At 41.4% G+C, this 27,224-nt stretch overlaps 1 protein-coding gene across 7 annotated transcripts in view; it reads right to left on the bottom strand.

Moving 5' to 3' along the window:
* Positions 1–10,542, bottom strand: part of fam13b (family with sequence similarity 13 member B) — a 62,564-nt gene extending 52,022 nt beyond the window's left edge. For all 7 annotated transcript variants that reach the window (XM_027282104.1, XM_027282103.1, XM_027282101.1 and 4 more), the window contains exons 1-5: positions 10,372–10,542; positions 8,710–8,922; positions 4,328–4,540; positions 2,427–2,604; positions 1,815–1,959 (exon numbers count right to left, since the gene is read on the bottom strand). In XM_027282104.1, the coding sequence (XP_027137905.1) occupies positions 1,815–1,959; positions 2,427–2,604; positions 4,328–4,540; positions 8,710–8,875 (702 nt within the window). In that variant the 5' untranslated portion in view covers positions 8,876–8,922; positions 10,372–10,542. The remainder of the gene's footprint in view (positions 1–1,814; positions 1,960–2,426; positions 2,605–4,327; positions 4,541–8,709; positions 8,923–10,371) is intronic.
* Positions 10,543–27,224: the final 16,682 nt, after the last annotated feature.

The raw sequence follows: 27,224 nt of genomic DNA, 5'->3' as shown, positions 1-27,224 counted from the left end.
TTGAAAAGTTGCATAGAAGAAATGTCTACTTCAGCTTACTATTCATGATTTTATTAGCTTTCTTTCACAAGCCCGAGCTCTTGTCAGAGCTTAGAATAAAGTGGGGATATGACATAATGACTACATGAACTCAAGATCACAAGGCAAGAAACGCTGGAGTCAAGAATTCACTAAAATAGAGACAGAAACTGCAACAGAGACATTTTTAAAAAGGAGGGAGTCGGTGAAGGCTGCTGGGAGTGAACTGATTAGGTGACCTACTGTAGATACTGTAGCTGTTCTCTCTTTCCTGGCCAGACTTTCACAATGACCATGTAGCCTTTAACTTCAACATTTAAACCTGATCTTTGCAGCGCTACTTCCTGCTCTGCTGGAGAATGTAACAGGACAAAGACGATGTGAGATACAGATCACAGGTTGTCTTGTAAATATTGTGTTCAGGCACACGTTATCATATAATAACAGAATGTAATCATGCCACTCTAAGATGAAAAGTTAACTCAACATGCTTTTACACTGGTGGCCCAGTCATGAGGCTTTGCTGCTGGGCAACAGGCGAAATGCCTTCAAGTTTGTTCAATGCAAAACAACAGTCAGTCAAACAGCTGAGAGGAAAATGTTTGCAGCATGCTCAATGAAACATGTCCATACTTATAGTTACGGTAAAAGTAGACACCGAACAGTAAACACACCTCCGAGTTTATTCAATGCTCTGTGTGGAGAGAGTGTGTGTGTGTGTGTGTGTGTGTGTGTGTGTGTGTGTGTTTGTCTGGGTGTGGTTCTTCTAGATTCTTCCAAGAAATATTTTGTTGACGAAATAACTTTCTGCTCGGTGAGACTGTGTATGCTACAACAATAGGTTGAGGAAGTGAGTGCAGCTAAAGATCAACGGTACTTTATTTCCCGTACGACACAAGTTCTGCCTGATCGGCCGGAGGTAATTAATCATCGTCAGGCTGGATGAAGTCACGGTGGTTTGAGCCACATTTTTTTGTTCCTAGTCATTTCATCCCTGTCGATTCTTGTAAGAGGTACACACTTTAGTCCAAAAAGACACTAATTCTTTCTTGCATCCTAAAAACCTCCATCCAAGACTCTTGAGCACATCATGAACAATACTGTGCATGTGACTGAACTTATATTAATTGTCAAGCAGTGAAAACTCACAGGCGAAATCGAAGGTATCAATTTTATCTAAAAACTATCAACGTTCCAGTCATACACTGCCATAAGATCCATTTGTGCTCTGATGAAGGACTGGACTCGACTCCAGAGGTCGATCTGTTTGCTGTGTCTTGCTAAAAGTTTGGAGTTATACTGAAATCTGAATTTTAGGTTTTTTTCATAGAAGGATTTGTCTGTTTTGTTTCTGTGCGTCAGCCCCAGAAAGTATGTCACCTCTGACCCTGGCACAGCTAAATGCCACATTCTGCTGTCCCAGTGCCATTAAAGAGGAAGAAAAAAAAATGGGAAGAGACAAAGAGGAGTTTGAAGGGTTCAGGAACTGAACTGCTTCGCTATTGTGTTAGGAAAGTGGACAGAGCCTTGGAACAATGTGTGTACAAACAGTAGATTTATACACGGATTATATGGGGTGTGGGGGTGGGTGACTACAAAGAGCTCTTTGGGTGGATGGAGGGGTGAGCAGAAATAGATGAAACATGCTTTATGTATGCCTGAGGGGAAAACATTACAGCAGAGAGGGGCCAGAAGTGTAAGCTTAAGACCACAGACTAAAATAAAAGACAAGCTCAGTTTCAAAAGCATCTTCACCACTCACATTGATTTGGAGATTTCGATATTAATAACAGTACCTGTTCGTTGATGGAGCTGTAATCGTTGGTGGTGGAGACGTCATCGTCCTCGGAGTCAAACAGGCCCTCCTGGTTGTCCAGCAGCTCTGCCAGGACTCTGCTGACAGACTCCTGGTCTCGAAGGTCCTCTCCTTCCGTTGACAGACTGCACATAGAAGACGAGACGAGTGTGTTGTGTGTGTGTCAGTTGCTTCCCCGTGGAAGTAAGTAATCATGACAGCTGAGTAAGTGCATGTGTAAGTACATCCGTGTGCCTCTGTGTGTGTGTTTATGTATATGCTACATAAATGTATTGCTCCCCGGGGCAGCGGTTCTCTTCTCATGTTCCTGCTTTCTAATGATTTGATGATATGGGCCAATTTGCACTCAATGATTTTACTCACAGTGAAAGCAAATAACTTTCGAGCTTTGACCCTGGTCATTCAAATATATATTACACTGGCAGATTGAAACCATCTAATGCTCGAGGCGCAGAAATAAATATGCAAACAATGCAAACAAGGATGCAAACACAGAAAAAAAAGCAGGACAACCTGTCTGTCTCATTGGAAAACAAACACAGCTCATGGTTTTTAATCGTAATCATTAGACAACCTGTAGCAGGTATCTTACTGGAAGATGTCTGGGCCGAAGACGGCGGCCAGCGTCCCGATGTTCCAGCTCTCCTGCTGAAGCGAAGCCACGCTGGCCAGGAAGCGGCACAGGAAACGCAGCAGGCCGTAGTTGAGCTGAGGAAGCTGCTGCAGGAGGTACTTCAGGTTTCTACACAGCTCCTCTTCATTGCTGTAATCTGAGGACGATTAGAGGAGAGTAATAAGTTATAATAACACATAACTATTCATGTTTTCACAGTCAACATCTCTCACTTACTGTAATTATTTTTATTGGAAAATCGTGTTGATTTATAATCACCAGCATCATCAGAGCTTCTAATTTATGACTGCTCTAGTTCATGTTGCTACAAAGCTCTGTGTCATTACTGTGTTTGGATACACTGTGCAGTTCATTACGAGTTATCAAGTCCTTCATGTTCCTTCACAGTTGACCTCAAAAATTCTTATCTTAACAAAATATGCAGACACAGATAAGATAAATGTACAATCCTGTGGGTGAGGTGAAATGAGGTGAAACAGGAGAAGACATCGTGGAGGGAAATGTACAAAGGGAATCTCTGCTGTGGTATAATAATGTCGTTTGACAAGGGAATGAGGTGACATGGGGAGTCCATGCAAGCCCCCCCTGCTGCTTTAATCTGCATGACAGCGACAGGAGCAACCATCATCATGACAAGAGGATTAGAGCAGATTATCTGCGAGGCAAAAGAGGACAGGGCACAGATGAGGAACACAAACAGAAACAGAGTACATGAGGAAGTGGGAGATCTGCGGAAGTGATTGTACATCGTCCATGAAGTGTGCATTTATCCGTCTCTTAATTTGTGGCCTGGACTTTGGCCAATATCCCAAATGATGTATTCCAGAGTAACGACCAAATTCCACGGGGCACAGATGCGATCGTCCCGTGTGCTCCGTGGCTAATCGCGGCTATATTAGTCAACGTTTTGAACCAGAAGCGTCCCGGACGCTCAGCTACACCGAGCATAGGTGCCTGTTATATTTTTGACGGACATACCACGAGCAACCTGCGTCAATCTGCACCGCTCGAGCTGGCCGGAAGTCAGAAACAGAAAGGGCAAAGAGAATCGGGTCGATTTTCAAAGTTTCAAACCAGAAAAACAAGTTAACAAAATCTGGAGGGCAAAGTTCGAAGTTAATATTTATTCTGAAAACCCCAAAAAATAAAAGTGTGCATGTATCAGCATCACATCTGAATGTTTGTTTTTTTCGATCTAACTTCCAGCAAGTCACATGATAAACTATTCTTCCTCAATGGAAATAATTAAATAAGAGTTCTGAGCTGAGGGGTCACCATAAACACCACCTCTGGTTCACATTCTTTAAGTCTATATTTACTCAACACTCACATGCCCATATAAGTACAATAAAAGCATTATATAGCTATAATAAATTCAACTGTCCGTACATGCTTTAAGTAGAAAAACATGGTGAGAAGAGGAAGCACAATGACTGAGCATCTCTACAGAACACACACATACCATTTGGGTACTTGTGCAGTACAGTGTTATGAAAGCCAGTTTCTGTATTCACAGCTGAGATAACCACCAAAGTCCACATGACCACAGTCATAACAAATTAACACAAAATCAACTTGGATGAAAATCAAAAAATGAGAGACAATATGTATGTTGGTCGCCTCTTTTTGTCCCTTGATATTAAGTAAGCTCAGGCACTGAGGACTACATTTACAAGACCGATGAGGTCCACACAGGACTTCAGGAGGAAGAGAGGAAGTACAAAGCGAGGCAAAAAAAACAGCTCAAACTCAAACATCGGTTATTGGTTTCGGTTAAAATGAAAGACAGGATGGGGTGAGCGAAGGGACAAGAAGTACAGAGAGGCATCACAAGTGAAGAATCTGTTTGTGTCACGCACCTTGGTGAAGTTGCAGTATGTGACCCTGTATTGCTGTTGGGATAATGGGCTCGGGAAGCTCCTGCAGGAAGAGTCGGAGCAAACTGACCGCCGACGCCAGGTCCGCCTCCTTCTCTAGCTCCACCTCCTCGCCGCTGTCGTAACGCTGGCGCAGCCAATCCACGCGCTCTGCGTTGCCATTAACCAGGAAGAGCCCCTCCAGGTCCAGATGACCTGATGACACAGACAGCAATAATTACTTATAGTCAACGTTATTAACATTTGGAACGCTGACTTTATTACAGTAGACACACGCTGTATATCATTGTATTTAATATTTCATTTGTCTTGTGATATATCTGTCTCTATATAAGTGATACAGCTGGACTGAAATTACATAACTCAGTAGTTTCTACAAGTTTCTATAGCGTCAGGCTGTTTCTGGTGCAAGTTCCTGCTGAGAAATCGAAGTGTCTTGAGGAACTACTAAATTTAGTTACTGGTTTCTGCAGCATTTGTTTGTGTGATCATCCTGTCAGCTGCAACATGAACTAGAAAACAGTCTGATGTCCAAGAATGTGCTAACAAAAACTAAATGTTTGTCTGTCTTCCATTGTTTACATGTTGCAGTAGCTTTTTAGTTTAAGTGATAATAAATTTGGTTCATTCCAAACTGGGGAGCTAATGATGAAAAATCATCTGGCTTCTCAAATAAATAATGGGCATGTTGATGTTCTGGGAAACTGGACGATACAAAGAATGAACTGGTTGAGACCTCGAACGTCAGGCACAAAAGGCTGCATTTGAAATGAGACCTTAATTAATTCATTTAGAGTAGAAATGCAGACTTAGTCTGTCTATGACACCAGGCTTACATGAAGTCAGTATAAGAGCAGCTCTGTGTGTGGCCGCGTGTATGTAATCATCTCCTTTATCAGTATGAAGAAATGCATGCCTGACCACACAGGCTGTTATCATTCCTGTGACTGATGCTGTCAGCAGGTCGTGTCAGGGCTGGAGACAATTTTAGAACTTTTGTCTTTATATTATCTGAGTTTTAATCCTTCACACGAGAAGTGATCTGTTCATCTTGTATAATGTTATGTACTGAGTTGTGTCATGAATCAGTCTGCGGTGACATTTTTGCGATGGATAACAACACACGGTTATCTTCTACTATCAGCTACTCTTGACTTGTCTCAGTCTTGCAAACACAATGGATAAAATCAACAAACCCGTCAAGTAAAACAATGGCTGTCAAAAAAAGGCTGATTGGCGTGTTTAGGTATCTTTTTGGTCACCTCAAAGAAAAGCGTTTCATCAGCGGCTCCTGAATTGTTCTGTGTGCTTCAAACAAACTATGTTGAGTCGGGTTGTCTGAACATGTCTAAAAGGAAAAGTGTGTTATACCTGTTCTGAACCGGGCCCACAGGAAGAGCGTCAGGCTCTGAAGCAGATTTGACATAAGGGGTTTGGATAGTGACCGATACAAACCATTTTCCCATCAGCTTACATTGTGAAAGAAGCAGCTGTGAAATTAAATTAACTGTTTCACTATCATCTGATCCAATAACATTTGCAAAAACTAGAAGAGCTGCACGATTCAACCATTGTCAGAAGTTAGTTTGATCAGCAGAAGCCTCTAGTGTGCTCGCTCTATTGGCCCATCAATGCTGAAGCAAAGATCAAACTTTTTCTTGGCTTCATTGACTTTGCTGGGCAAATGTGTGATGACACCTTCAGACTGTCAGTCATTGGTCTTCATGGCGCAGCACTTGGATGTGCACGAATAAAAGTAATGGAAGTAGTTACGTGAAGAAAGAAACCAATCACTACAGGAAGTTGACATGCTTGTCGGATTGTCCAGAATTTGCAAAATTACATAAGCTGTGGGGCAAATAGCGTTTTGACAACCTAACAAGCACTTTGTTTGAAGCATGCTGCATCTTAAGTGCAGCTTCAAGTGACTGATGAGTGCTGCCACTTTTCACTAACGCCGTCGCATTCTGAGTAATTACCCGCGGAGGTTTAAACAATAAGAAGTGATATTTCAAAATGTTTAAGAGGTAATGTTGTGGCTTGCAGATTATGACAGGAGTCCTCCTGACTCCTGTTCACTCCCTGGTTTTTCCTCCGTTAACAAGCCAACACAATGCTGTAGTCCAAATGTTCCGGATGTGTCCCGTGGGACGCATTCCCATTTTGCAACTCCACAGTATAGCGCACCGACAGAACCGCCGGGTCTGCAGTCACAATCAGTGCAGCTATAAAAGAAAATCACAAAACATTGCTGATGTCCTCACAGATTGTTGATTAATGATTCAATTAAAACGTTGCTCAGCCTCGTGCAACACTTTAATATCTACCAAAGAGTCAGTTCAGATTGTATGAGCAATTTAATCTGTCACAGACGCTACACCTTTTATCCGACGCACCTTCACCGCATTCCGTTTTCAACTTTACATCTGATTATTTTTATACTTCGTGTTTTCTACACCCCGCTCCAACTAAAAGCTCAGACATCACACACATATCAAATAAGAGAGATTAAGGCCTTTTCTCTGGCTGAATAACTTCTGGACTGGCTCCACTCTAATTAAAGCGTCAGCAGAGGCCAGAGAGAGGATTAAAGACTTATTACATAACCTCAAATGGTCGAGTGGCCTCCGGGTCACACACAAACCACCGACTTCACTGGTCACTTGAGGTGAAGCTTCCACAGGTTTTACAAATAAAATGTCTTTCTCTTGCTCGCTGACGGCGTCAGTCCACAACAGACGACTGAGAGAGGAAACTAGAACAGGAAGCTTTTTCTATTGTCCGACTTGTCACTGCAGATGTGTGCTCGGCATTCTTTCTTCTCAAACGCAGGGACAATTAAAATTCTTATCTGACACGCTTGTATTGCTTTCTATGATTGATGGATGTATCCAGTATGTCCAGGGTCCTGTTGGTCTTTAAATCTGAACATTTGTTCCATGGTGGTCTTCAGGATACTTCCATTTATTTAGCAGGGTTTGCTAATCACTGATTGACTTCTCAGCATTTCATTTTCTTTCATTCTTAGGTGGCGTTTTAATATTTAACAAATCTTTATATGCACATTTTGCACAGATTTGGGGAAACAGGTTAAACCAACTAAATTACTTAATTCCCTTCCCTCAGGTTCACACCAACAATGCATCTACGAAGGATTGACTGGTATGTAGTGCTACAAAACTAGCCCTGATGGTGTTATGGAGCTAGTACCATGACCATGACTTTTTTTTTAAATTCCTCATCCTTCAGGGCAAGAAGTCCTCTTCTAAAGACAATCACATAAGACTGAAGCAAGGCTTGAGGGGAAATGTTGCAGAGGGGGGTTATGGGAAAGACCCAGTGGAGCCGCACTTGACAGAACTGTTATGCAATGAAGAAAGGAAGCGGACCGTGGAGCGGTCTGCCGGTGCATTCAGGGTTCATGCTTATCGCACACACTGGATCGTCACTACCAACATATTTTTGGTTTATCATGATGTAAGAGCAGTGAACAGGAGCAGGGCATGCTCGGGAGATTGAAACATCAGAGAAGGCGATCAGACGTAACCGAGGCTCAGATGTGTGTATTAAATACAGAGGATACAAACTGTGGGATTTAAATTATAGATACACAGAGGTGTGATGCTGGTTTTAGTAAGCATGTTCCTGTTTTCTTTTTTCAGTGTGTTGAAGCATTAATATGATGAAAATGTTGTTTGGTCATATTTAAGGAGAAACAAAGAACCGATTATTTAACACATGCATCACTACAAACGTGTGAGTGTGTATGAGTCAGAAGAATATACTGTATCAAGGAGTGTTGCACTGGTCTCATCAGCATTCGTTCCTGGAGATATTTTAGATTTGTGAATATTGATTTGATGACAATGATACCCAAATGAATCACAGAGTATCTTAGATATGAAAAGATGTGAAGAGCTAAATCTACTTTTACTGTCACTGCATCTGTGTGTGTGTGTTGGGTTTTTCTAGGTGATTTCCGTCATTTTATTTTGCTAATATAAATGTCTGCCACCGAACAGTGAGAGCTTCTGCTCAGTGACAGATTCTCATCGAGCGTGCCGCTGAGTACTCACACTGAGCCGAAGAATGAGCATGAGGTAAAGCAGCCAGAATATTTTTACATCTAATTCAGGGACAAGACTAGCCAACACTGTGCTGTGTGTTTTATGGTAATTAAGTGTTAGTTAGAGAGAGAAACTTGATTTCAGAAGTTGTATTTTTATGTTTAATAAAGAAAATGTGTGTAAAAATATTCTCTCTCTATTTTGTTTATCTATCGCAAACTCGCTGCTCACACACATCTCCCAGCTGAAACTCCAGAGAGTTGAGAATATATCGGTGTGTGTGTGTCCATCACTCACCATGCTCCTCGATGTAGTCGACGATGTGTTTCACCAGCGCAGGAACCTCGTGGCCGCTGATCGTGTGCGTGCGCGTCACCTCCTCCAACGGAACGCCGAAAACCCGCGTGGTGCTGGCCGAGCTCCTGCCCTCATTGCCTGGCAACGGAGACACGCTCTTCCTCATGGCCTCCTCCTCCTCCTCCTCACCACAACCCCGCCAAGACCTCACGTCTTCAGGGAGGGGAAAAAAAAGAAAAGCGGGAGGATGAAACGCTTTTTATCTTCAGTCAGTCATTCTCACAGTGCGAGCCAGAGAATGTTCAAACAAACACAAAGACTGATAACAAGAAAAGTGAAGCGACGAAGAGATCGTCAACCTTTCTACGACTATGGTTCACAAACAAAATGAGCGCACCCCCCCTAAACATACAGGAGTGACAGGTTTACACATTGTTGCATGTTTTTGAACTTCCCCAAGGAAGAAGAAGAGAAGAATGAGCAGCAACACTGTGTCACTGTCCAGCAAAGGTATTTACAACTGGTCCTGGGGCAGGTAGAGGAGGAGAGCAAGGGTATGTATTAAAGTGCAGTCTGTGCTTAGGAGTAAGTCTACTGTCCTACGACCTCTCATGCATGATCAGTGTTTCTAAAACTGTGAATTTAGGCTTTAATGTGAGTCATATTTACTGGGCCGGTGGGTGAGGTTCATTTTTAACTAAATTTAGGTTCTATGTTTAAAAAAATGGGCCGCTGCATTTGGGGAACCATCGCAGGAAGAGAAGGAGACAGATCGAAGGTTCAGGTGAGAGCGGTGGTGTCACACAGGGATTATGAAGCAGGTGTATGTGAAATGAAAGGGCGGCAAATAAAGCTGTATTGTATCAACTATTTATTCCCACGGAGACGGTTTTAAATCATTTAAACATGACTCAGCATGAGCCATAATGAGCTTCTTCTTTTTTTTTTTTTAACACTTGTCTGGTTACATAATCATCAAATAAAGGTTATTGCTTCAATCAAACATCCCTTCAGCATTACTTGACTCCTTAGCCGCCATGCACATGGGACGCTGTCACCGGCTGAGTGGAAATCAATGCAAAGCAAGCGACGATCGGCGATAAAGATTTCTGTTTAAACTTAAGTCAGCTGGTGAAAAATCTGACGTGTCCATTCTACTCATCGGGGGAGGAGGAACATCACAGTTAAATTAAAGAATATATTAGTTTTACTATTAATTACAACCACAGACATCTGTAGATGTAGATATCTTTTAAAATATTCAATCTTTTACACTGTTAAAAGTCAAAACATTCAGATTTCTAATTACATAATGGTGACAAAATTTACCAAAATAAGCGCGTACACAAACACGAAGCTGGTCAGACGAGATTTTTATGCTATGAGCAACCTTAAACTTAAGGGGTCAGCCATTCGCTCCTCCTCGGATTCTGCTGATAACCAGTTTAAAACCAGTTTGTCGTCGTATTTGTGTCTGTTACACAAGAGGACGTGAGAAAACAGCTGGCGGGGACTGCACATCTGATGTGAGCTGGTGTTAATTATATGACAAGATTCTGAAGAATGACAAAGAGCTCAAAAGGACAAGCTAAAAAATGACTTTGTAAATATTTTAAATATTCATGTCCGTGTGTGTGTGTGTGTGTGTGTGTGTGTACTCACCGTGTAGCAGTGAAAGTGTGTCCTATCCTCTCCTCCCCTGGCCTGTGAACCTCTGAACCATCTATGGCTGCTTCAGGTTGTGGCAGAAGATGAGCCGGTAGTTCCTCATTGACGGACCGCTAATCCCTCTTGCAGGATTCCTTTCTAGCTTCACTGAGGAGAGACGGAGGGAGGAACAAAAAAGGACGTTCGTTAATGACAGATTCTATCACTTCTGATGAATCTGCTTAATTATGCGAGAGAACAGATTTCAGACTACTTCAGTACGAAAGAGAGATAAAAAAGTATTTTAAGCAAATATTTAGGCTGAGATCACTTTTCTCCCCCCGGATGTCCGAGCTTCTGACTCTCTCTCCACCCGGCGGAGAAATCTCATTTGGCTGCGTGTATCCGCGATCTATTTTCCCTGTTCATGAATATCATTCATTATTACCAGAAACATAAACCATTAAATAAAATAATAAAACACACCCGCTGTGCTGTGATTCACACTGAACAAACAACTAAAAACCAAAACACGTTTGATTAATTAGAACGAACTGCAATGCAAGGGATTAATCCAAATAAATCAGGTCCACACTGAACCACATGCAAAATACTGTTTCACAAATTGTTCTCAGATGACCAGTGAGTCACTACAAATACAGCTAGTCCATCACATCACAGACTAACCATTCTCAACATCTTTATTCAAACAGTAGTTGGAGTTATGACATGATTTAGTAGCAGGACCTCCGTTTGGGCTGAAACCAATTAAAAGCTCTGAGTCGGTCTTTTAACGTTTGTGTTTCGAAGGCTTAAACCAGCTTCAGTCCTTCTCCTCTCTAATTGCATCTTCCTACTTTGGAGGCTTGAGATGTCGGGTTGTCCAAGAGTCTGCTGGAGGCAAGGACCAAACACAATAATTAAACTGACGCTGGTTATGCTTGAAAACTGTGCCATCATGTGTGTAATCGTGTGTGTGTCCTGCATGTTTGTGCATGCCCATGTGAAGAAGGATTCGAGCAAACTGTCACTTTGAATCTGTGTGTTTGTCGTGTGGTGTGCATGTTGATGATGTCGCTCAAGAAGCTCTCAAGAATGTGTGTGTGTTAGAGTATACACAAGTTGCGATGAAAGGGTGAGTGTGTGTTGGGGAGAGAAACTGCCCTTTGAGGCATTCCCTGATGAATTAGCAGGTCTACGAGGGAATATGGACGTTTGTCAAAATATTAAAAACACACTTTAGAGAAGAAGAGAAAGTGAGGAAGAAGAAAAAACACATTTAAATATTAAATATGAAATCGTTTATAACTGAAGTTATTTCTAAATGTTAAATGTAAAATCTGATTCTGCAGTACTGAGCAGGAAACATGCACACGCTTTAATATGCACACATGCATCTGGTCGAGCCTTGAGAGGTTTCGTCTCCCACTGGAACAACTCTCACTTCTGCTTTTCTGCTAGAATACACTCCTACTTCCTCCTCTCGTGTCCGTTCCTTCCTTTCATTCATCCTCAGCGTTACACGAGCCATCCGACCAACTTAGGTGGTCATCATCACCTCCAGGTCAAGAGAAGCAGAGAAGTAAATATGAGTGTTCCTTTTCATTTCTTTCTGCTTCTCTGCAGGTTTCTGTGTCTCTCTGCCCCAAAACCGGCCACCCAAGTCCAAAGTTCAATCAGCTAATATATTCAAGTATTTTTATGAGTTTTGGAAACTGTCACCTGGTAATAAACTCCTGTGCCGAGGTATGAAAGCTGGAAACTCTGCTAACTGCAGTCTTCAAACTGTTCAGATAAAAAGGAAAAAAAAGATATTTGGACTATTTTAGGTAGAAATGAAAACAGGGAGCCAAAAGTCATTTTCCATTGCAGTCCTACAGTTTTATCTGGTAGGAAAATGATCCACAGTTAGAAATGACTGACGCACTTCATCTTTGGCTTTTTTCTGTACAAATGTCACGGCCGTGTGAGGTGGGACAGAGATGACTCAGTTACTGTTTTTAGCGGATGTCTGTTTTTTCATTATGAAGACATTATAGGAGCTGCCACATACTTACATCAAACTGTGTTTTAAAGCTCCTTATGTAACTCCAAGCAGATGGCACCATGCGTTTCAATATTGATGGCTGCAAAGAGGCTGAATCTTCAGCTGGGACTGACGCTGGTCAGGCCTCTTCCTCATTTTTCAGTCAAACCTTTCATCTTCAAGCTGCTTTAAGAGGTTTTCTTGGCACGGTTTAATATTACTGGGTCACATTAGACCAATAAATTTGTATGACTCAACATGGAGGAAGCGTTCACTTGTGCCGAGTCATAGTATCACAGCATTTTTTTTTATAAGCATGATGATTCACTTTCATCAGAGCTGAATGAAATTCACCTTAACTCGAGTAAAACCACTTCATGTAGTGAACACACACATTGTTTGGCGTGGTGTGTGTGGATAAATATAAACTCAAGTGAACCTGGAAACACCTGAATCTCCAAAATTAATATTTGTCTCATTGACATTTTAGGAACTAACACTAATAACTCTTTTTTTTAACGTTTGATTTGGCCCCTCGTCAGCAAACATGAAGTACTCAACCTCATAATTCTGCATGTGCTGGATAACAAGCCAAACCATTTCCAGGTTTTCTTATTACTTAGGCTTATTAAAGGATTCAGCAGTCTTGTGTTTGCTCATAAAGATTGTGAGTCCTCTAAAGGCATTTCAGTTCAGCCGCTATTCTTTCCAAAAATCAACTGGACTGGCAGCGCCGGGTCGTAAGCCTCTTTAGAAGCTGGAGAAAATCCCACAATTGGAGCCTGAACGCTTGTGTTTGGTCAGAGCCTTTACTACCACACACCAGATGGTTTTGTTCTCTGCAGACTGAGTTGATTTAAAAACCTTGACTAACACATTGTGTTCAATAGAATTATTATTACAGGGCCTGAATAGCACAGCACCACAGCGCAGACACCTTTTGAGCGAAGGCGGTACTGTTACACTCTGGCGGGACACACACTATCTTTAACAGACCGATGAGGACAATGACACTTTGAGATTAAGGAACTCGGTGTTCCCAAAGCGGTGCCATGAAAACTGACCCTGAAAGGCCTCTGTAGTGAGGATTTGAGTCAGTAATGGAACGGTCTTGAATGTCCGTCTGTGTGTCTTAATCCCAGATATCATGCTTGGCAACCTCCTGCTTAACAATGAGGGACATTGTTGGAGGGGGAAACAGAGAAAGTTAAAGGCTAAAGGACCCGAGGGGAAAGAGGCCAACGGATAATATGAGAACACAGGGAAAAGTACTGCACTAAAGATCGAGACAGTAAAAGTCATGTTTAAAAAAAAAAAACCTCATTGCTTTCAATGAGTTGCGTTGACTCAGCGGTGGTGCTGGCGGAGGCGATTTTTGCCAAAATATGCCGTCATGCATCAAAGATGCGCGTTTCTGGTAGACGACTTTGTCATGCGAACCCGGTAATTCTGCCGTTCACACAGCGATCGTCTAGACTATATTAACCACCACATGATAGCTTTCCAAAGTTGCCAAATTATTTCCTAATATTATGAACCACTAAGGAGTGTTTTGGCATCTGACAAGCCTTCTAACTTGTGAACTGGTGACTCAAACTGGCATTTTTTAGATTGGATAAATTTTGTCTCACTGGTAGCTTCAGAAATACGTCCACACTAAGGCTGGAACCCAACCCGAGGCCGCTGCGGCAACGGCTGAGGCTTTGTACACAGTTTTTTATTTCAATATCTAAATGTTAAAGTATGGTGACCTTGTTATAGGTTCATTTTAACATATGTTTACTATCATGCTGCTACTGGATGCTTCAGCTTCCCTCCGGATCAATAAAGTATCTGTCTATCACTATCTATCTTTCACGCTCTATCAGGCGAGCTACCGAACAACCTTCTGGTTTTATAGCCCTAATAAAGACACTACACTATCAGTGCATGCATATTTGAAGTCTCGAGCTGAGCTAAATGCTTTGTTTCATTCTGCCGTAGTCAACCACAACAACGAAAGTAAAAGGCTGAAGAGAAAATAATTTCTTTGAACTTTTAAGAGAAACTAAAAAAGACATGGAAAGAAAGGAAAGAGAACACAGAGTGTGGACAGAAACAGACCTGTTTGGAAGTGTGCACCTATCCTAATTCACTCTTCCACAGCGGTGCCAGCAGTGCATTTAAATAAGCCGACCGTATATCAGATTTCAGTTGGTTTCTAAAAGCGGCACCTGCACACATCCAGAGATGAAGCCCGGGCAGCAGCGGTCTGCGGGGTGGCAGCAGTTCAAGCAAATGTCCTTTAACGGAAAGGTCAAAGGTTCAATACCTTGACCTGACCACTGGTTCACACATATATAGTCAACGAGTTACTGAATACTAAACACACGACAACAAAACACAAAGAAAAAGATGTTGACATAACATCTGCTGTCCTGAATAAGTTCAACTTTCCGTGTATGTTAAATATTAATTATTGAAAGAACTACAGCATATGTAAACAAAACCCTGCACTTCAACAAATGGAAGAGTACATTCATATTTCATACTGATAGTTTCATATGCATTACATATGAGAATAGAAAGCCTGCTATGGCTACTCTGCATACTGCCAAATAGCCTCAGCTCCATGAAAACAAAGCTTGACCAAAGAGAAGATGAAATATTCACGAGAGGTTCTGCATAAATCTGTGGATTTCCTGCAGCTTGCATCATGTTGTTACGTCCACCAAATAAAAAGAGATCAAAGCTGTTAAACTCAAACTGTCACGGTCACCCGAAATCAGACAGAACGGTCGAATCCTCTTCAGAAGTTAAGATCGATCAGATTCATGTGTCAAAGCCTAAAAAGATTAAAGTTGATGTAAATCAGCTGTGAAAACCAGAAGAGAAAATGTTCTCTGCTCACAAACAAACAGATCAGAACAAGCGTGAATACCTTCAACAAACAGAGACGAACCGTCTGAACTCGCCGAGCTCTGTCTGGCCTGAATCTCCACAGAACAATCAGCGAGAGAGAATGAATTTCCGCTGTCCCTATATTTGACTACTGTGTTGACTAATGCGTTGGGTCCATCCTGAAAAAAAGAATCCATCCCATGACCCTGACACAGCACATAACTTCCTTGTTACTCTCCGGTGTGCACGTGACCTGTCGCAGCTAAAGTAAACACTGAAAAGAAAATAAAGAAAACGACAAACAAGTGAGGATGAAGACAATTTGTAAAGGTCTGAGTGAGGGTTATATCTGCAGATACAAATCTCTCCCATCGTTCACAAAACATATGACTGAGATTCTTATCGGTGACTAATGGAATGAAAACAAGCTGTCACAGCATGTGTGGCTCTCTTTCAGTTCCTCCTCTGTCAGAAACACTCAAACAAATACCACTATCAGCAAACACCAGTACCTGATTGGATTATTGTTTGTCCTTTTATAGTGCTTCCTTTAGAGTTAACCACCCCTGAGACTGATTCATTGGTGCAAATTAACATAGGAGTGTGTAATCCAAGTCAGCTTGTCTGTCAAGGAGCCGTGAAATTCCACCATCACGGATGACGAGAACCTCAAAAAGACTGAAGAAATCCAGCATACTGCTGGAGAGAGAGTGCCTGACAGACCAGTTACTCAAATGTGAGATTTATGGCAAAGTCTGTTGTCACAACGCTGATTTGGTTCATTCTCCACACGGCTTCAAACCCCACCAGGAGCGTTTCAGAAGTGTTTTGCGCGTAAGATTTTGCTCAGATTTGCTCATTTTTCCTGGTTCATGTGCTTCTAAATATGCTACGTGATTAAACTGTTTCCCTTTTGGCTGTTTTTAGCAAACAGAAGTTTGCACTTTCAAGGACGCTTCTGAAACGGACTGCAGCGCTTCTAGTGGGATTTGAAACATTGACTAGAACTGCTGCGAGTAGTTCTGACGACCGTGGCATCTGTGCACTGTGGACTTTGGCCTTTACATTTACATTCACTCTGTCGGTTGGCTGTTCGCTAACATCTCCCCATCCTTTGGTGACCATGGGAGGCTACAATGTTTCAACATTTTCAAAGCTGTTCTATGTGCACATGGTAAAATTCTAACTTCTAACCTACTCATAATGCGTCACCTCATGGAAATTATGTTTTTTAAGTCAGTTAACCATTCAGGGTGACTTACAAGAAGCCGCCTAACAGGAAGTCTTTCGATAACCTGCTTCATATGAAGCTCATATGTTACGTTCACAGCTGTGTACTAAACACTGATAGGTGTGAGTGTTGGAAGTCTGAAGAATAAAACATTTGCAAATGAAATCCTGTGGTCTGAAACAAACCTGCACACAGAGAGGAAATGTAAACCCCCACAAACAAAGATGCACGTACACACACTCCTAATACACCCCGAGGGTGAGTGTGGTAAATGTTGACCTAAAACCTGCTTGTGCACATTTTAATGTGTGTACTATAACCAGCGAGCCCTCCAGTCTGACCTGTGGCAGTAAGTCAGTGGTATGGTGAGGTAAATATAAAAATACACAGCATGCAGTCGACATTGACACTGATCTTTAAAATAACAACACTTTGATATCCTGTAGAACAGTTTGCAGAAACTCAGGACCTGACTTACCGTCTCTCTGTTTGACTGTGGTTGGTTACTACGAAGAATTCTGGGTTGAATCTTGGAAGCTCAGCAGGGAAGGTGCAACACGGGTAATTTGAATATTCTGAACTTGATTAAATCAACCCGACTATGAGGCGTGAGTCACAATTCAAGAATCTCTTCTAATGAGGCATTCACACAATACGTAAGATGTGCCAACGCTGAATCTTTAACGATTTAATGTTTGAACAAAAGCTAATGCAACATCCATGTGAAAGAAAAACAACCTACACGAGACACAGTGTGGTCGGATGTACAGTCTCACTTTCACCTTGTTTGCTTGTCTGTCTATTGTTCTGTTTCCACAATGAACTCCATTAAATGTGACCTGATTACTGCTGTGTCATTTGTCAATAATTAGCTGACTTAACCATTTAACAAACCTGCCTCTGATTGGAGGTAAACAACAGACAGGTTGGACATTGGTGTGCCTAGCAGGAATCAGAGAAATTCACACTAAATTTGAAGTATATCTATGTAACAACAGCGTCACATCTTATAGGAGACGATCAGACAGAGGCAGACTCCTCGGTGTGTGGCGGGCAAAACATCTGCTGCGCCCGTGGAGTGGTGCTGCGTGCGCAACCGGTCGATCAAATATAATGAGCTGTTGCTGTGCTTCTGGATGAGGAGGGAAAAAAGCGCACGCCCCAATGTGTTTCTACTAGCTTAACACCGATTATTTCAGGCAAATCATTCAAATATTTTTGGCATGATTCATATTAATGCTTCCATTTAACGAATTAAGTCATTTAAGGGGTAAGTACAAGGAATCAAACCACTCAGAGAGTTGCACTGTGGGTCAATCGTGATGTCTTAGCAGGTCACATCAGGCCGGCCGATTCACGTGGTCGTGAATGCAGATGGATGAAAGGGAAAATTAAGAGAGGCGGCGTTATGGAGAGTAAAAGACGATAGAAAGCAGCAGGGAAGATGCGAGGTAAAGAGAGGAATCGGGAGGAAAGAAATGGAGGCGGTGGAGCCAGTGCGGTGCCCTTGAATCAGAAGCAGCAGTTCACTGGCCTAGCCTAGATTGGCTGCTCCTCCCAGGCAAGCCCTGTCAGTGATAAATTAATAAGCACATGTCTTCGGGGGGACGAGCTTTTTCAGGCCTTTCTCCTTCAGGCTTATCTCTAGAACTCCGAAGCAGCAGAACATTCCCCTTTATTTATTTTGACAATGTGGGGGGATAAAATGAACCATCCTTTTTTAAAACAAGACATTAATAATCTGTTCATCTAAAAATGAATTTAACTATTCAGTCTGAGTTTTCTTTGAAGGCTGGAGATCTGATGCCTTCCCGGAGGACATGAACAGAGCTACAGCTCGCTTCTCGTATCAATCCAGCATATCCTTGCTGCAATAATTAGTCAGAAAATTATTCTTTTAATCATTAATAATTGTTTGAAGGCATTTTTTATGCCGTTTCTTTGCTTTCTATGATTGTAAATGGAATATTTTTGGTTTTGGGATAGCCAGGCAAAACAATCTGAAGAATTTACAGAGTTATCTTATATTTTATAGACCAAACAATTAATTTATCAAGAAAATAATCTGCTAATTATTTCATAATGACAATAATCATGAGTTGGAGGCCTGGACTTCTTCCTATACATACTGTACAGCTTCACCACAGTGCATTATGCACCTCCACTGCCAGGGTAAAGTGTACCACTTAAAAGCATTTGCTGAAGGAGGTGGGAGTTTCTGTCGACCGGTGATCTTCCAGTCTCAAGCCTGCTTCACTACACTCCAGTTTAAAACCGTCGCCAACCTTTCATGTTTTTCTCTGCTACATTTTTTTAAAGGGTTGGCACGATACGGGCTGTGACACGGCGACAAAAAAAAATCCCGAACGCCTACAGTGGAAAACAAGTGCAGCTCTGTGTTGGCGACTGTAGGAGTGGAGCGTTTTGTTTGGGACATTTGCATGAAGTTTGCTTGGATCCTCTCTGGGTGAACAGTCATACAGCTTCTTTGTTTATGTGTAAATATCTGCTTGTTGACTCTTTAACAAACAAACAAGCTTGTGTTTTTTCCTGAAAAGTCGAAGAAAAGCTTCAGATTATGACCGGCACTTAGATAAAAGCTTACGAAATGTTGATGGTTGTGCAATTTATTTGCCTGTGGGTTTCACAATTTGCAAGTGAGCTCTATTTTTAGTGCTTGATCTTTAAGTAAAGGTGTGATAAAGGGGATTTTAAGCACACATTACACCCTCCTACATTTCTCTTGAATATTGTTATTCATAGGACTTATTCCGTCCCTAGTTCTTGTGCTGATTCATGCTCGCAGGCTTAAGTAACAAAGTTTTTCTGTGCACAGGACGGTTTGTGAGTGTGTAGTGTGGTGCAGGCTTTGTGTGTCTGAAACAACCAACCTGTGTCAAATGAAAACTACAAACGGGAGCTTCATTCAGCAAAGTTTCGCTCGTCCCTTGTGTCATGGAGGAACTCGTCATTTTTAACACTCGGGCTGCGATCACGCCAAATGTGTTGAATGAATTGTCTGTGCATAAATTAGGGGTGGAGTGTATTAATTCTGCCATCTGCATCATTCAGATCCTGTTTGTCATGTGTTATTTGATGATATGACATTATGGTATGGTAATAAGGTACATATTCTAGAAAACTGATGGAGAAACTGACAAAAAGTTGAGCAGCTGGAAGGGACGATAGGGGAAATCTAAGACCAAGAAGATCGAGGACGATGCTCAAACTCGAGACTAATCGGCCTCCCTGAAAAAAAAGGAGAGGGCCGAGACATGTGAAACTTTCTGGAAGATTGGCTCCCCGAAGATTTGGGTAATGAAAACCCAAAAAAAACAACAAGCAATAATTTGAATTAATTAGCAACATTGCCCACGACGTGTGTCCGAGATGTTAAAAGGCTAAAACAGCTACCGCACTATGAACAACAGTGCAAAATATTTAAATTCGTAAAGCCTCATGGTACTTGTCATCATATCTTCATTTAAAATAAGATAGCAGTGCATTACACTGCAGCAGAGGTGTGGCTTCAGCTGGATATATCTATTGTAAAGTCCAATCAACTCATTTGCCTTTAACTTTGTGACGTTTCTGTCAGGAAAATGAATAAAAGTCTATGAATAAAAGCTAGAAAACATGAATTCTTTATGGACTCTCTGTTTATTTAAAGTTACAGTCAGCTGGTTCTTTATTCCTCCCCGGGGCATAAAATGTGCACAAAGTGTGTCACTGTGATTCCCGACACAGAAATTCGTTTCACAGCCACATCTGCGCATCAGTGGATTAAGTGTGATCCGAACCAGCAGAGCTCGCCGGAGTCGCCGGGCCCGGCCTCGTCTGAGGCAACGACATTGAGCTTTATTGATTTAGTATTGATCTAAATCACGTCTCGCTCATGACTCTCTCGCTCCGTCTCATACTGATGGAAATTTCTAGAACACTGCACACTAAAACACCCGTCAGTATGCTTCTGCCTTTGCTGTATTAAAAAAAGATTCCTCTCCATCTGTTGCCTGTATATTCAGTACATGGCTGACGGCGCAGACGAGGAAGTGAGACTACGGCGGATCGATGAGGAAATCCCGAGCCTGCGGTTGTAGCTCATCGAATAAACCATCTTCGCTCTATTATGCACAGGCTGAATGAGACTCGATTAACGCGGGACAACTAGCTCGAGCGGGATAGTACAAGTCTTGTCATTTCCATCTGTGAGTGTGTGTGTCTGCAAACAATAGATGAAAACACCGGCTGTGAGCGTGCACTGACAAATGAGCAGACAAACAGTGACGGGGCAAAGTGACAAAGGGTTTTCTCACACACTGGACAGGAAGTGACAGCTAATTTATTTAGATTGTGGGCATTTAAAACATATAGTACAAGTAAACACTGTGCCAGATGTTACATGCATATAAATATATATCCTCAGATTGTCATCTGTATTTCTAGTCATTGTTTTTTGTTGCTTCATACAAAAAAAATGTCAAATTATACAGCGGCGTAGAGGCATACTAAGAATTATGCGCTGCGGTCTAATAATTACAGTAAAATTAACAGCTTGTCTTGCCAAAACTCTCCTGCCATCACCTAATGACATCCGTCTGGCATAGAGGAGATGATGTAAACACCAGCTGCAACAATCCCGTTTATCTCCGAGTACGCACCGTGGACTAGGGCCGGGAATAATTAATTCAAACTAGATGAACACATCCAGTTTAGATAGAGTAATGTGGATGGAATTTCCTATCAATCTAAATGTAATTTTGTATTCTGATATAGGACGTTATCTAGAACTCCTAATAGGAAAACTAATTACGGATAAAATGAACAGACGGCGACGTCTGTTTTGGGCGCTCGGTGAATTAAATACCTGACTGATAATCGAGGAATTTCTATCAAAACCCTGCAAATCTGACATTGTCACAGAGGAGTCCTGCTCACTGATTTGAAAAGTTGACTGCAATAACCAACTCCAACCATAGATACTAAAGGAACAACTTCCTTGGCAGAAAATCTCTCTGATTTGTGTCGACAACAAAAATTCTTTCATTACCAACAAACCTGCCGGTTATCTTCTGTTTTCTGTGGCTCAGGTGGAAGAGCCATGCAGTCCTGTCGACGTGTCCTTGAGCAAGACACCGATGGCTTGACGTCGGTGTGTGAATGTGTTTATGGGTGAGCGCTTTAAATAGGACGCACTTTATCAGTCTCAATGAGCAGTTGGCACCTTTGCATGGCAGCAGGAGTGTGGTGAGTGGTTGGTAGATCAGAAAGACGCTTTCTGAAGTTCATCCACTTAACTGGACTTAACTTATTAACTGTTCACAAAACAAGAACGTCTCGATGACGGATGTTTGTTTAGTGTCTGCAAATCACATTAATTGGTTTCTGTGTTTCTGTGAACAATTATGACATGGATCTGACAGGTGAACGTGCACCTGAATAATAGATTTAAGTATTTTTAGTGCAGTGATAGTTCTCTAGGATCTGAGGCCTTTTCTGTGATATTCATAGAGAAAGATAACAACACATGAATAAAAGATATTTTCCTCCCCTGTAGAAGCCTTTGTTATTTCAGCTGCCTAATGGACTATCTCCATTTACACAATCTTTGGACCGGGTCAGTGCCGCGCTGCGTGAAACCGCCTTCAGCCCATTTTGGCTTAATGTACATGAGAAGATAATGATCCAGGGCTTCTTGTTAGACACTGACATATCTCTTTCCCCCTGTGCTCTGCATCATGGCGCTTCTATTACACCTTGAAATTAGTCCAATTTATAAATATCAGCTTTTGTTCATTCTATCTTATCCTGCAAAAAGAGCAACAGGCTCATGTTTAATTATAAAAGCTAATCATATTTTGACCAACACAAAGTGAGCTTGTGATTTCCATACAGGTGTGAAGACAAGCAGACGGATTAAATCTGGTGAATTTCTGGCAGCGTGGGTCCAGCTTTAGAGAGATTTGGACCACATTTGGTTTAGCTTGGCACCCGTCCACCGAGTCTAAAACAACCACTCACTGACCTGGCAACAACAATCCCACACTGCAGGCGGCCTGTGTGGTTATGACACTGCTGCGACTGCTATGTGCGTGCGTGTTTTCCTTCCATAGAAAAACTATGGGTCGTCTTTCGTATCTCACACGGCGGGAGGTGGGAAAGTTTTGACACTGCTGGTATGTGCATCTGTGTGATCCTTCACATAAAAACGCTACAGGTCCTCTCACTGAGAATGAATGCAAATTAAAAAAAACAAAAGAACAAAAAAGAACGATGCAAAGCCTGCAGCGTCTCACTGATCTTGATGTTATAGTTTGTTCAACATTTAGAGGACGCCTGTTTTCAAATGAGCCCATCAGATTTTTGCTGGTAGAGAAGCATCAGGAAACGAGATAGGTTTGACATGCAACACACCGGCTGGAATTGGACCGGGGATGTTGTGGTTACGTGGTTCAGCTATCCGGCTCTGCCAACTAATTGTGCGTCTGCTGAAGTGTTGCACAGAGAGGCGTTTCCTTGAGAGGACGATGAAGTTCCAACTAAAACCAAATGCTATAACCTTCATGAAGGTGGATTTATTGCAGGGTTCTTGTATTGGACTGCTTTAGTTGAATTAGGTGGATCCAATACTCGCTTAGTACTCGCAGCCGAGTGTATTACAACATCAGTCCGAGGGATTTTACAGTAGCTGACTCAACAACGGTTTTACTAACATTTCTCCAACATCAGCATCACTGTGAAGTTGACCTTTACTCCAGCCGGTCCATAGACTATATGTGCTTTCTCTTACACAATAACCACCGCTGTTTTGGCAATAGGTTAAACTTTACTGAGCTACAGGACGGTTTATACATAAGCCGCACAGATAAGAGCACATAGATCATGTGGATTCTGCAGTTTAAATTTGACTTGTTTGAGTTGTTGTTGCTTCTGCTGAGATATGAGAGAGATTTTCTGGCTCTTTACATCAAGTCAATCAAGTTTCTCACTTAAATTTCCATTTCCTGGTAAAATCAGGAAAATTGGATAAACGCAAACTAAATAAACCCAACATCAATAATGTTGACTGACAACTTTTATTGTCAGTCAAAGGTTGGTTAAGTGACTCTGGAGAAACCCAATATCCTGATAAATGCTGTGATATTGTGAGAACCACAGCACAGCCAGTAATGTAACCGATGGTAGCTGTTGTGGGTTAGCAAACTGTCGCTAAAGTTGCTGCCAACAGCAGACAGCGACAACAACAACAACGAGTATAAACATCCGCAAACGAGCAACTTAATATTACTTGACGCACTAATCCTGGCTGGAATAACGAGTTAAGTGTTGTGTGGCTCGATCACATCCGCTTCGCATTGTTCCGCGTTTACAGGAGCAGCACGACGGCGGCAGACTGCGAGGAGACGTTTGCTACATTTGGAAGAAGTTTAATGGATTAGAATCACGTCACCTCGAGCCTCTAATCAAGTTTATTGTGCAGATTAAAAGATTTGTAATCGATGTGTCTGAAATGTGAAACAAAAAGAAAAATATAGTAATAAATGCCTTTTCTTATTGTGATCTCTGTCTGTCCGATTAACAACAAACTGTTTGATATGTCTGATGAAAAATAAAGTAATCAATAGGGATGTAACGATGCATCGTGACACGATTAAAAATCGGTACAAATGCGTGACGATTCGCATCGGTTGACGGAAAAAATTAATCGCGATTCTTTGCGAATGCGAGAGAAGTAGGATATGTTCTTTTTCTTCTTTTTTTTCTTTTCTCTCTTGGCTGTGTTTTTATTCATTAAGATGCTCCAGCTCGGCTCAGGGTCCCACGGGGTGCTTGATACCTGCAAATGCTTGCAATTTCAATCAGTGTTTTCAGGTTGTGACGAAAATGCTTGAATTCCTTGAAAATGTTTGAATTTCATTCAGTGTTTTCAAGGTTGTGAAATGCTGATTGAATTTCGTGTTTTGGTGTGAAAATGTTGATCCTTGAAAAATGCCTGTTCATTCAGTGTTTTCACGGTTGTGATAAATGTTGAAATTCCTTGAAAATCTTGAATTTCAATTCAGTGTTTCCAGGTGTGTGAAAATGCTTTGAATTTCAATTCAGCGTTTTCTCAGGTGTGGAAAATGCTTGAATTCCTTGAAATGCTCTGGAATTTCCACCATTGTCAGTGTTTCAAGGTTGTGAAAATGCTTGAATTCCTTGAAAATGCTTGAATTTCAATTTCAAGTTGTTTCAAGGTTGTGAAAAAATGCTTGAATTTCAATTCAGGTTTCAAGTTGTGAAATGCTTGAATCTTGAAAATGCTTGAATTTCAATTCAGGTTTTTCAAGGTTGTGAAAAGTCTGAATTCATTTCAGCAGTGTTTCAAGGTTGTGAAAATGCTTGATTCTTGAAAACTGTGAATTTCAATTCCGTGTTTCAAGTTATGAAAATGCTTGAATTCCTTGAAAATGCTTGAATTTCAAATTCAGTGTTTTCAAGGTTGTGTAAATGTGAATTCCTGAAATGCTTGAATTTCAATTCAGTGTTTCCAGGTTGTGAAATGTTGAATTCCTTGAAATGCTTGATTTCATTCAGGTTTTCAAGGTTGTGAAAAATTTCTTGAATTTCAATTCAGCGTTTTTCAAGGTTGTGAAAATGTTTGAATTCCTTAAATGCTTGAATTTCAATCAGTGTTTTCAAGGGTTGTGAAAAATGCTTGAATTCCTTGAAAATGATTTGAATTTCAATCTCAGTGTTTTCAAGGTTGTGAAAAATGCTTGAATTTTTGTGATGTCTTTTGTCAGCTGTTATTGCGCTATGGTCGTAGTTACCACATCCACCGTCACAAGCTGAAATACAAGCCAATTCACAATTAGTTAAAAAAATCAAAACAGTCAATCTACCACCATATGAATAATGCTAATTGAGACCATTATTATGCATACAGTGGCACCGTGCCCTTCCATCATGGCAAAACATAGTGGCTACCTATTTAAGGTGCTGGGAAAATGGAAAACTGTGCTTGAAGGTGCTTGAATTTGTTCATGAAAAAGGTGTGGGAACCCTGTGTGTGTAAATTCAGAATCACCTGGTTTTGACGGGTGTGTGTGTGTGTGTACTCAAACGTTTTGCAGACGACACACACACACACACACATCTTGTGTTACAAGCTGTAGTTTCGTTTTTTTCTTTTTCTCTCTTGGCTGTGTTTTTATTTCATTAAGATGCTCCAGCTCGGCTGCATCACACTGTGTCTGTGCTGGAATGTTCTCCCGATGATCAATCCTTGTTATGTGCAATTATTGTAGTTGGTCTTTTTTTAAAGGATGTGACACATGGCATCGGTTTCATTTCTAGCCTCTCTCTCCTCTCTCTCTCTCTATCTTGAAATCCTCTGCAAGTTACATAATCGTATGCACCAGATACTGACTTAGAAAGGATTGGGCTCTCCTCTAATGTTATTACTAAAGTACAAACAGTCACATTAATGTGCATCCTGACATGCATGCAAAACATTTACTCCTCGGTATTTCATTAAGCACATTGTGAAAAAGAAGAAACTGACGGTACAGTGCACGTCCGTCAGCATCAGAAACACTTTATAATCCCTGCAGGAAATTTTGTTACAGCAATCCTAAACGTAAGTGGAGATAGTAAGTGTGATGCAAGAAAAAAAAAAACTTAACAATATACACCTATACGATATCCTATTTTAAAACTATATAACACATGTTATAAATAAAACAGGTTGAATAAAAATCAGAATGACTTTATTAATCCCGCAGGGAAATGTTTTGTTACTGCAGCTCCCCAAACGGTAAGTGAGATAGTAGTAAAAAAAACCAAGTAACAGTGAACTATGCAGTATGTATCTAAAACTTATAAAGAAATTTGTCTTTGAGAGACTGTACAGAGATACACGATGTGATAAAGTGCTATGCATGAGCGAAAAATTTACTTATTTATTGCAAAGCCAGTTCGGATAGCTACTGGGCTTGACTTGGAGTGGTCTGATATTGAGGGAGGAGTTGTAGAGTGATGGCCACAGTAGAAAGAACTTGTCGTTTCTTGTTGGAGCATTCGGTGCCAGCCGTCTCTGTGAAGGTGCTCCTGAGTCTGTCCAGCACCCATGACTGGGTGGGAGTCATAGTCCAAGATAGCCCGACACCTTAGACAGCATCCTCCTTTCCAACACCGCCAGTCCGTGAGTCCATCTGCACTCCTACAACATCACTGGCCTTACGAACAAGTCTTTAATCCTGTTGGCTTCGGCACTTCAAAACGCTTGCCCCCAGCAACGCAACGGCAAAAGAAGTATAGCGTGGCCACACTCGACCTGATGTCGGCCAGTGAGGGTGCCCATGTAAGTTAGTATAAAAGTACTACACAGTACATTAATGTGCATCCTGGACATGCTATGCAAAAACTTTCATCCTCCTGTGATGTTCATTAAAGACACCTAGGGTGAGGACTGTGATAAAACCATAATAAAAGCGACCCAATTTTTGGACCAAATAAATGATCTTATTATGTAGGAAAAAAAAAATCTTAGGTGCTTCTTTACGCGAAACTCTCAAACAGTTTGTGTTCTCTTATTAAAACAGTGCAAACTTACATCTTAAACAAACACAAATTCATGACATATCTCCTTTCTTTAAAACAATCTCACAAGTAACTGCTGTGTAACTGGTGAACAGCTTGGCAATATTTCTTTTTTAAGATAACGTAAAACCTATTTCCTAATTTTAC

Source organism: Larimichthys crocea, chromosome I (genome assembly GCF_000972845.2).
Source record: "Larimichthys crocea isolate SSNF chromosome I, L_crocea_2.0, whole genome shotgun sequence".
NCBI classification, from domain to species: domain Eukaryota; kingdom Metazoa; phylum Chordata; class Actinopteri; family Sciaenidae; genus Larimichthys; species Larimichthys crocea.
This window is presented reverse-complemented; position numbering and strand designations above follow the sequence as displayed.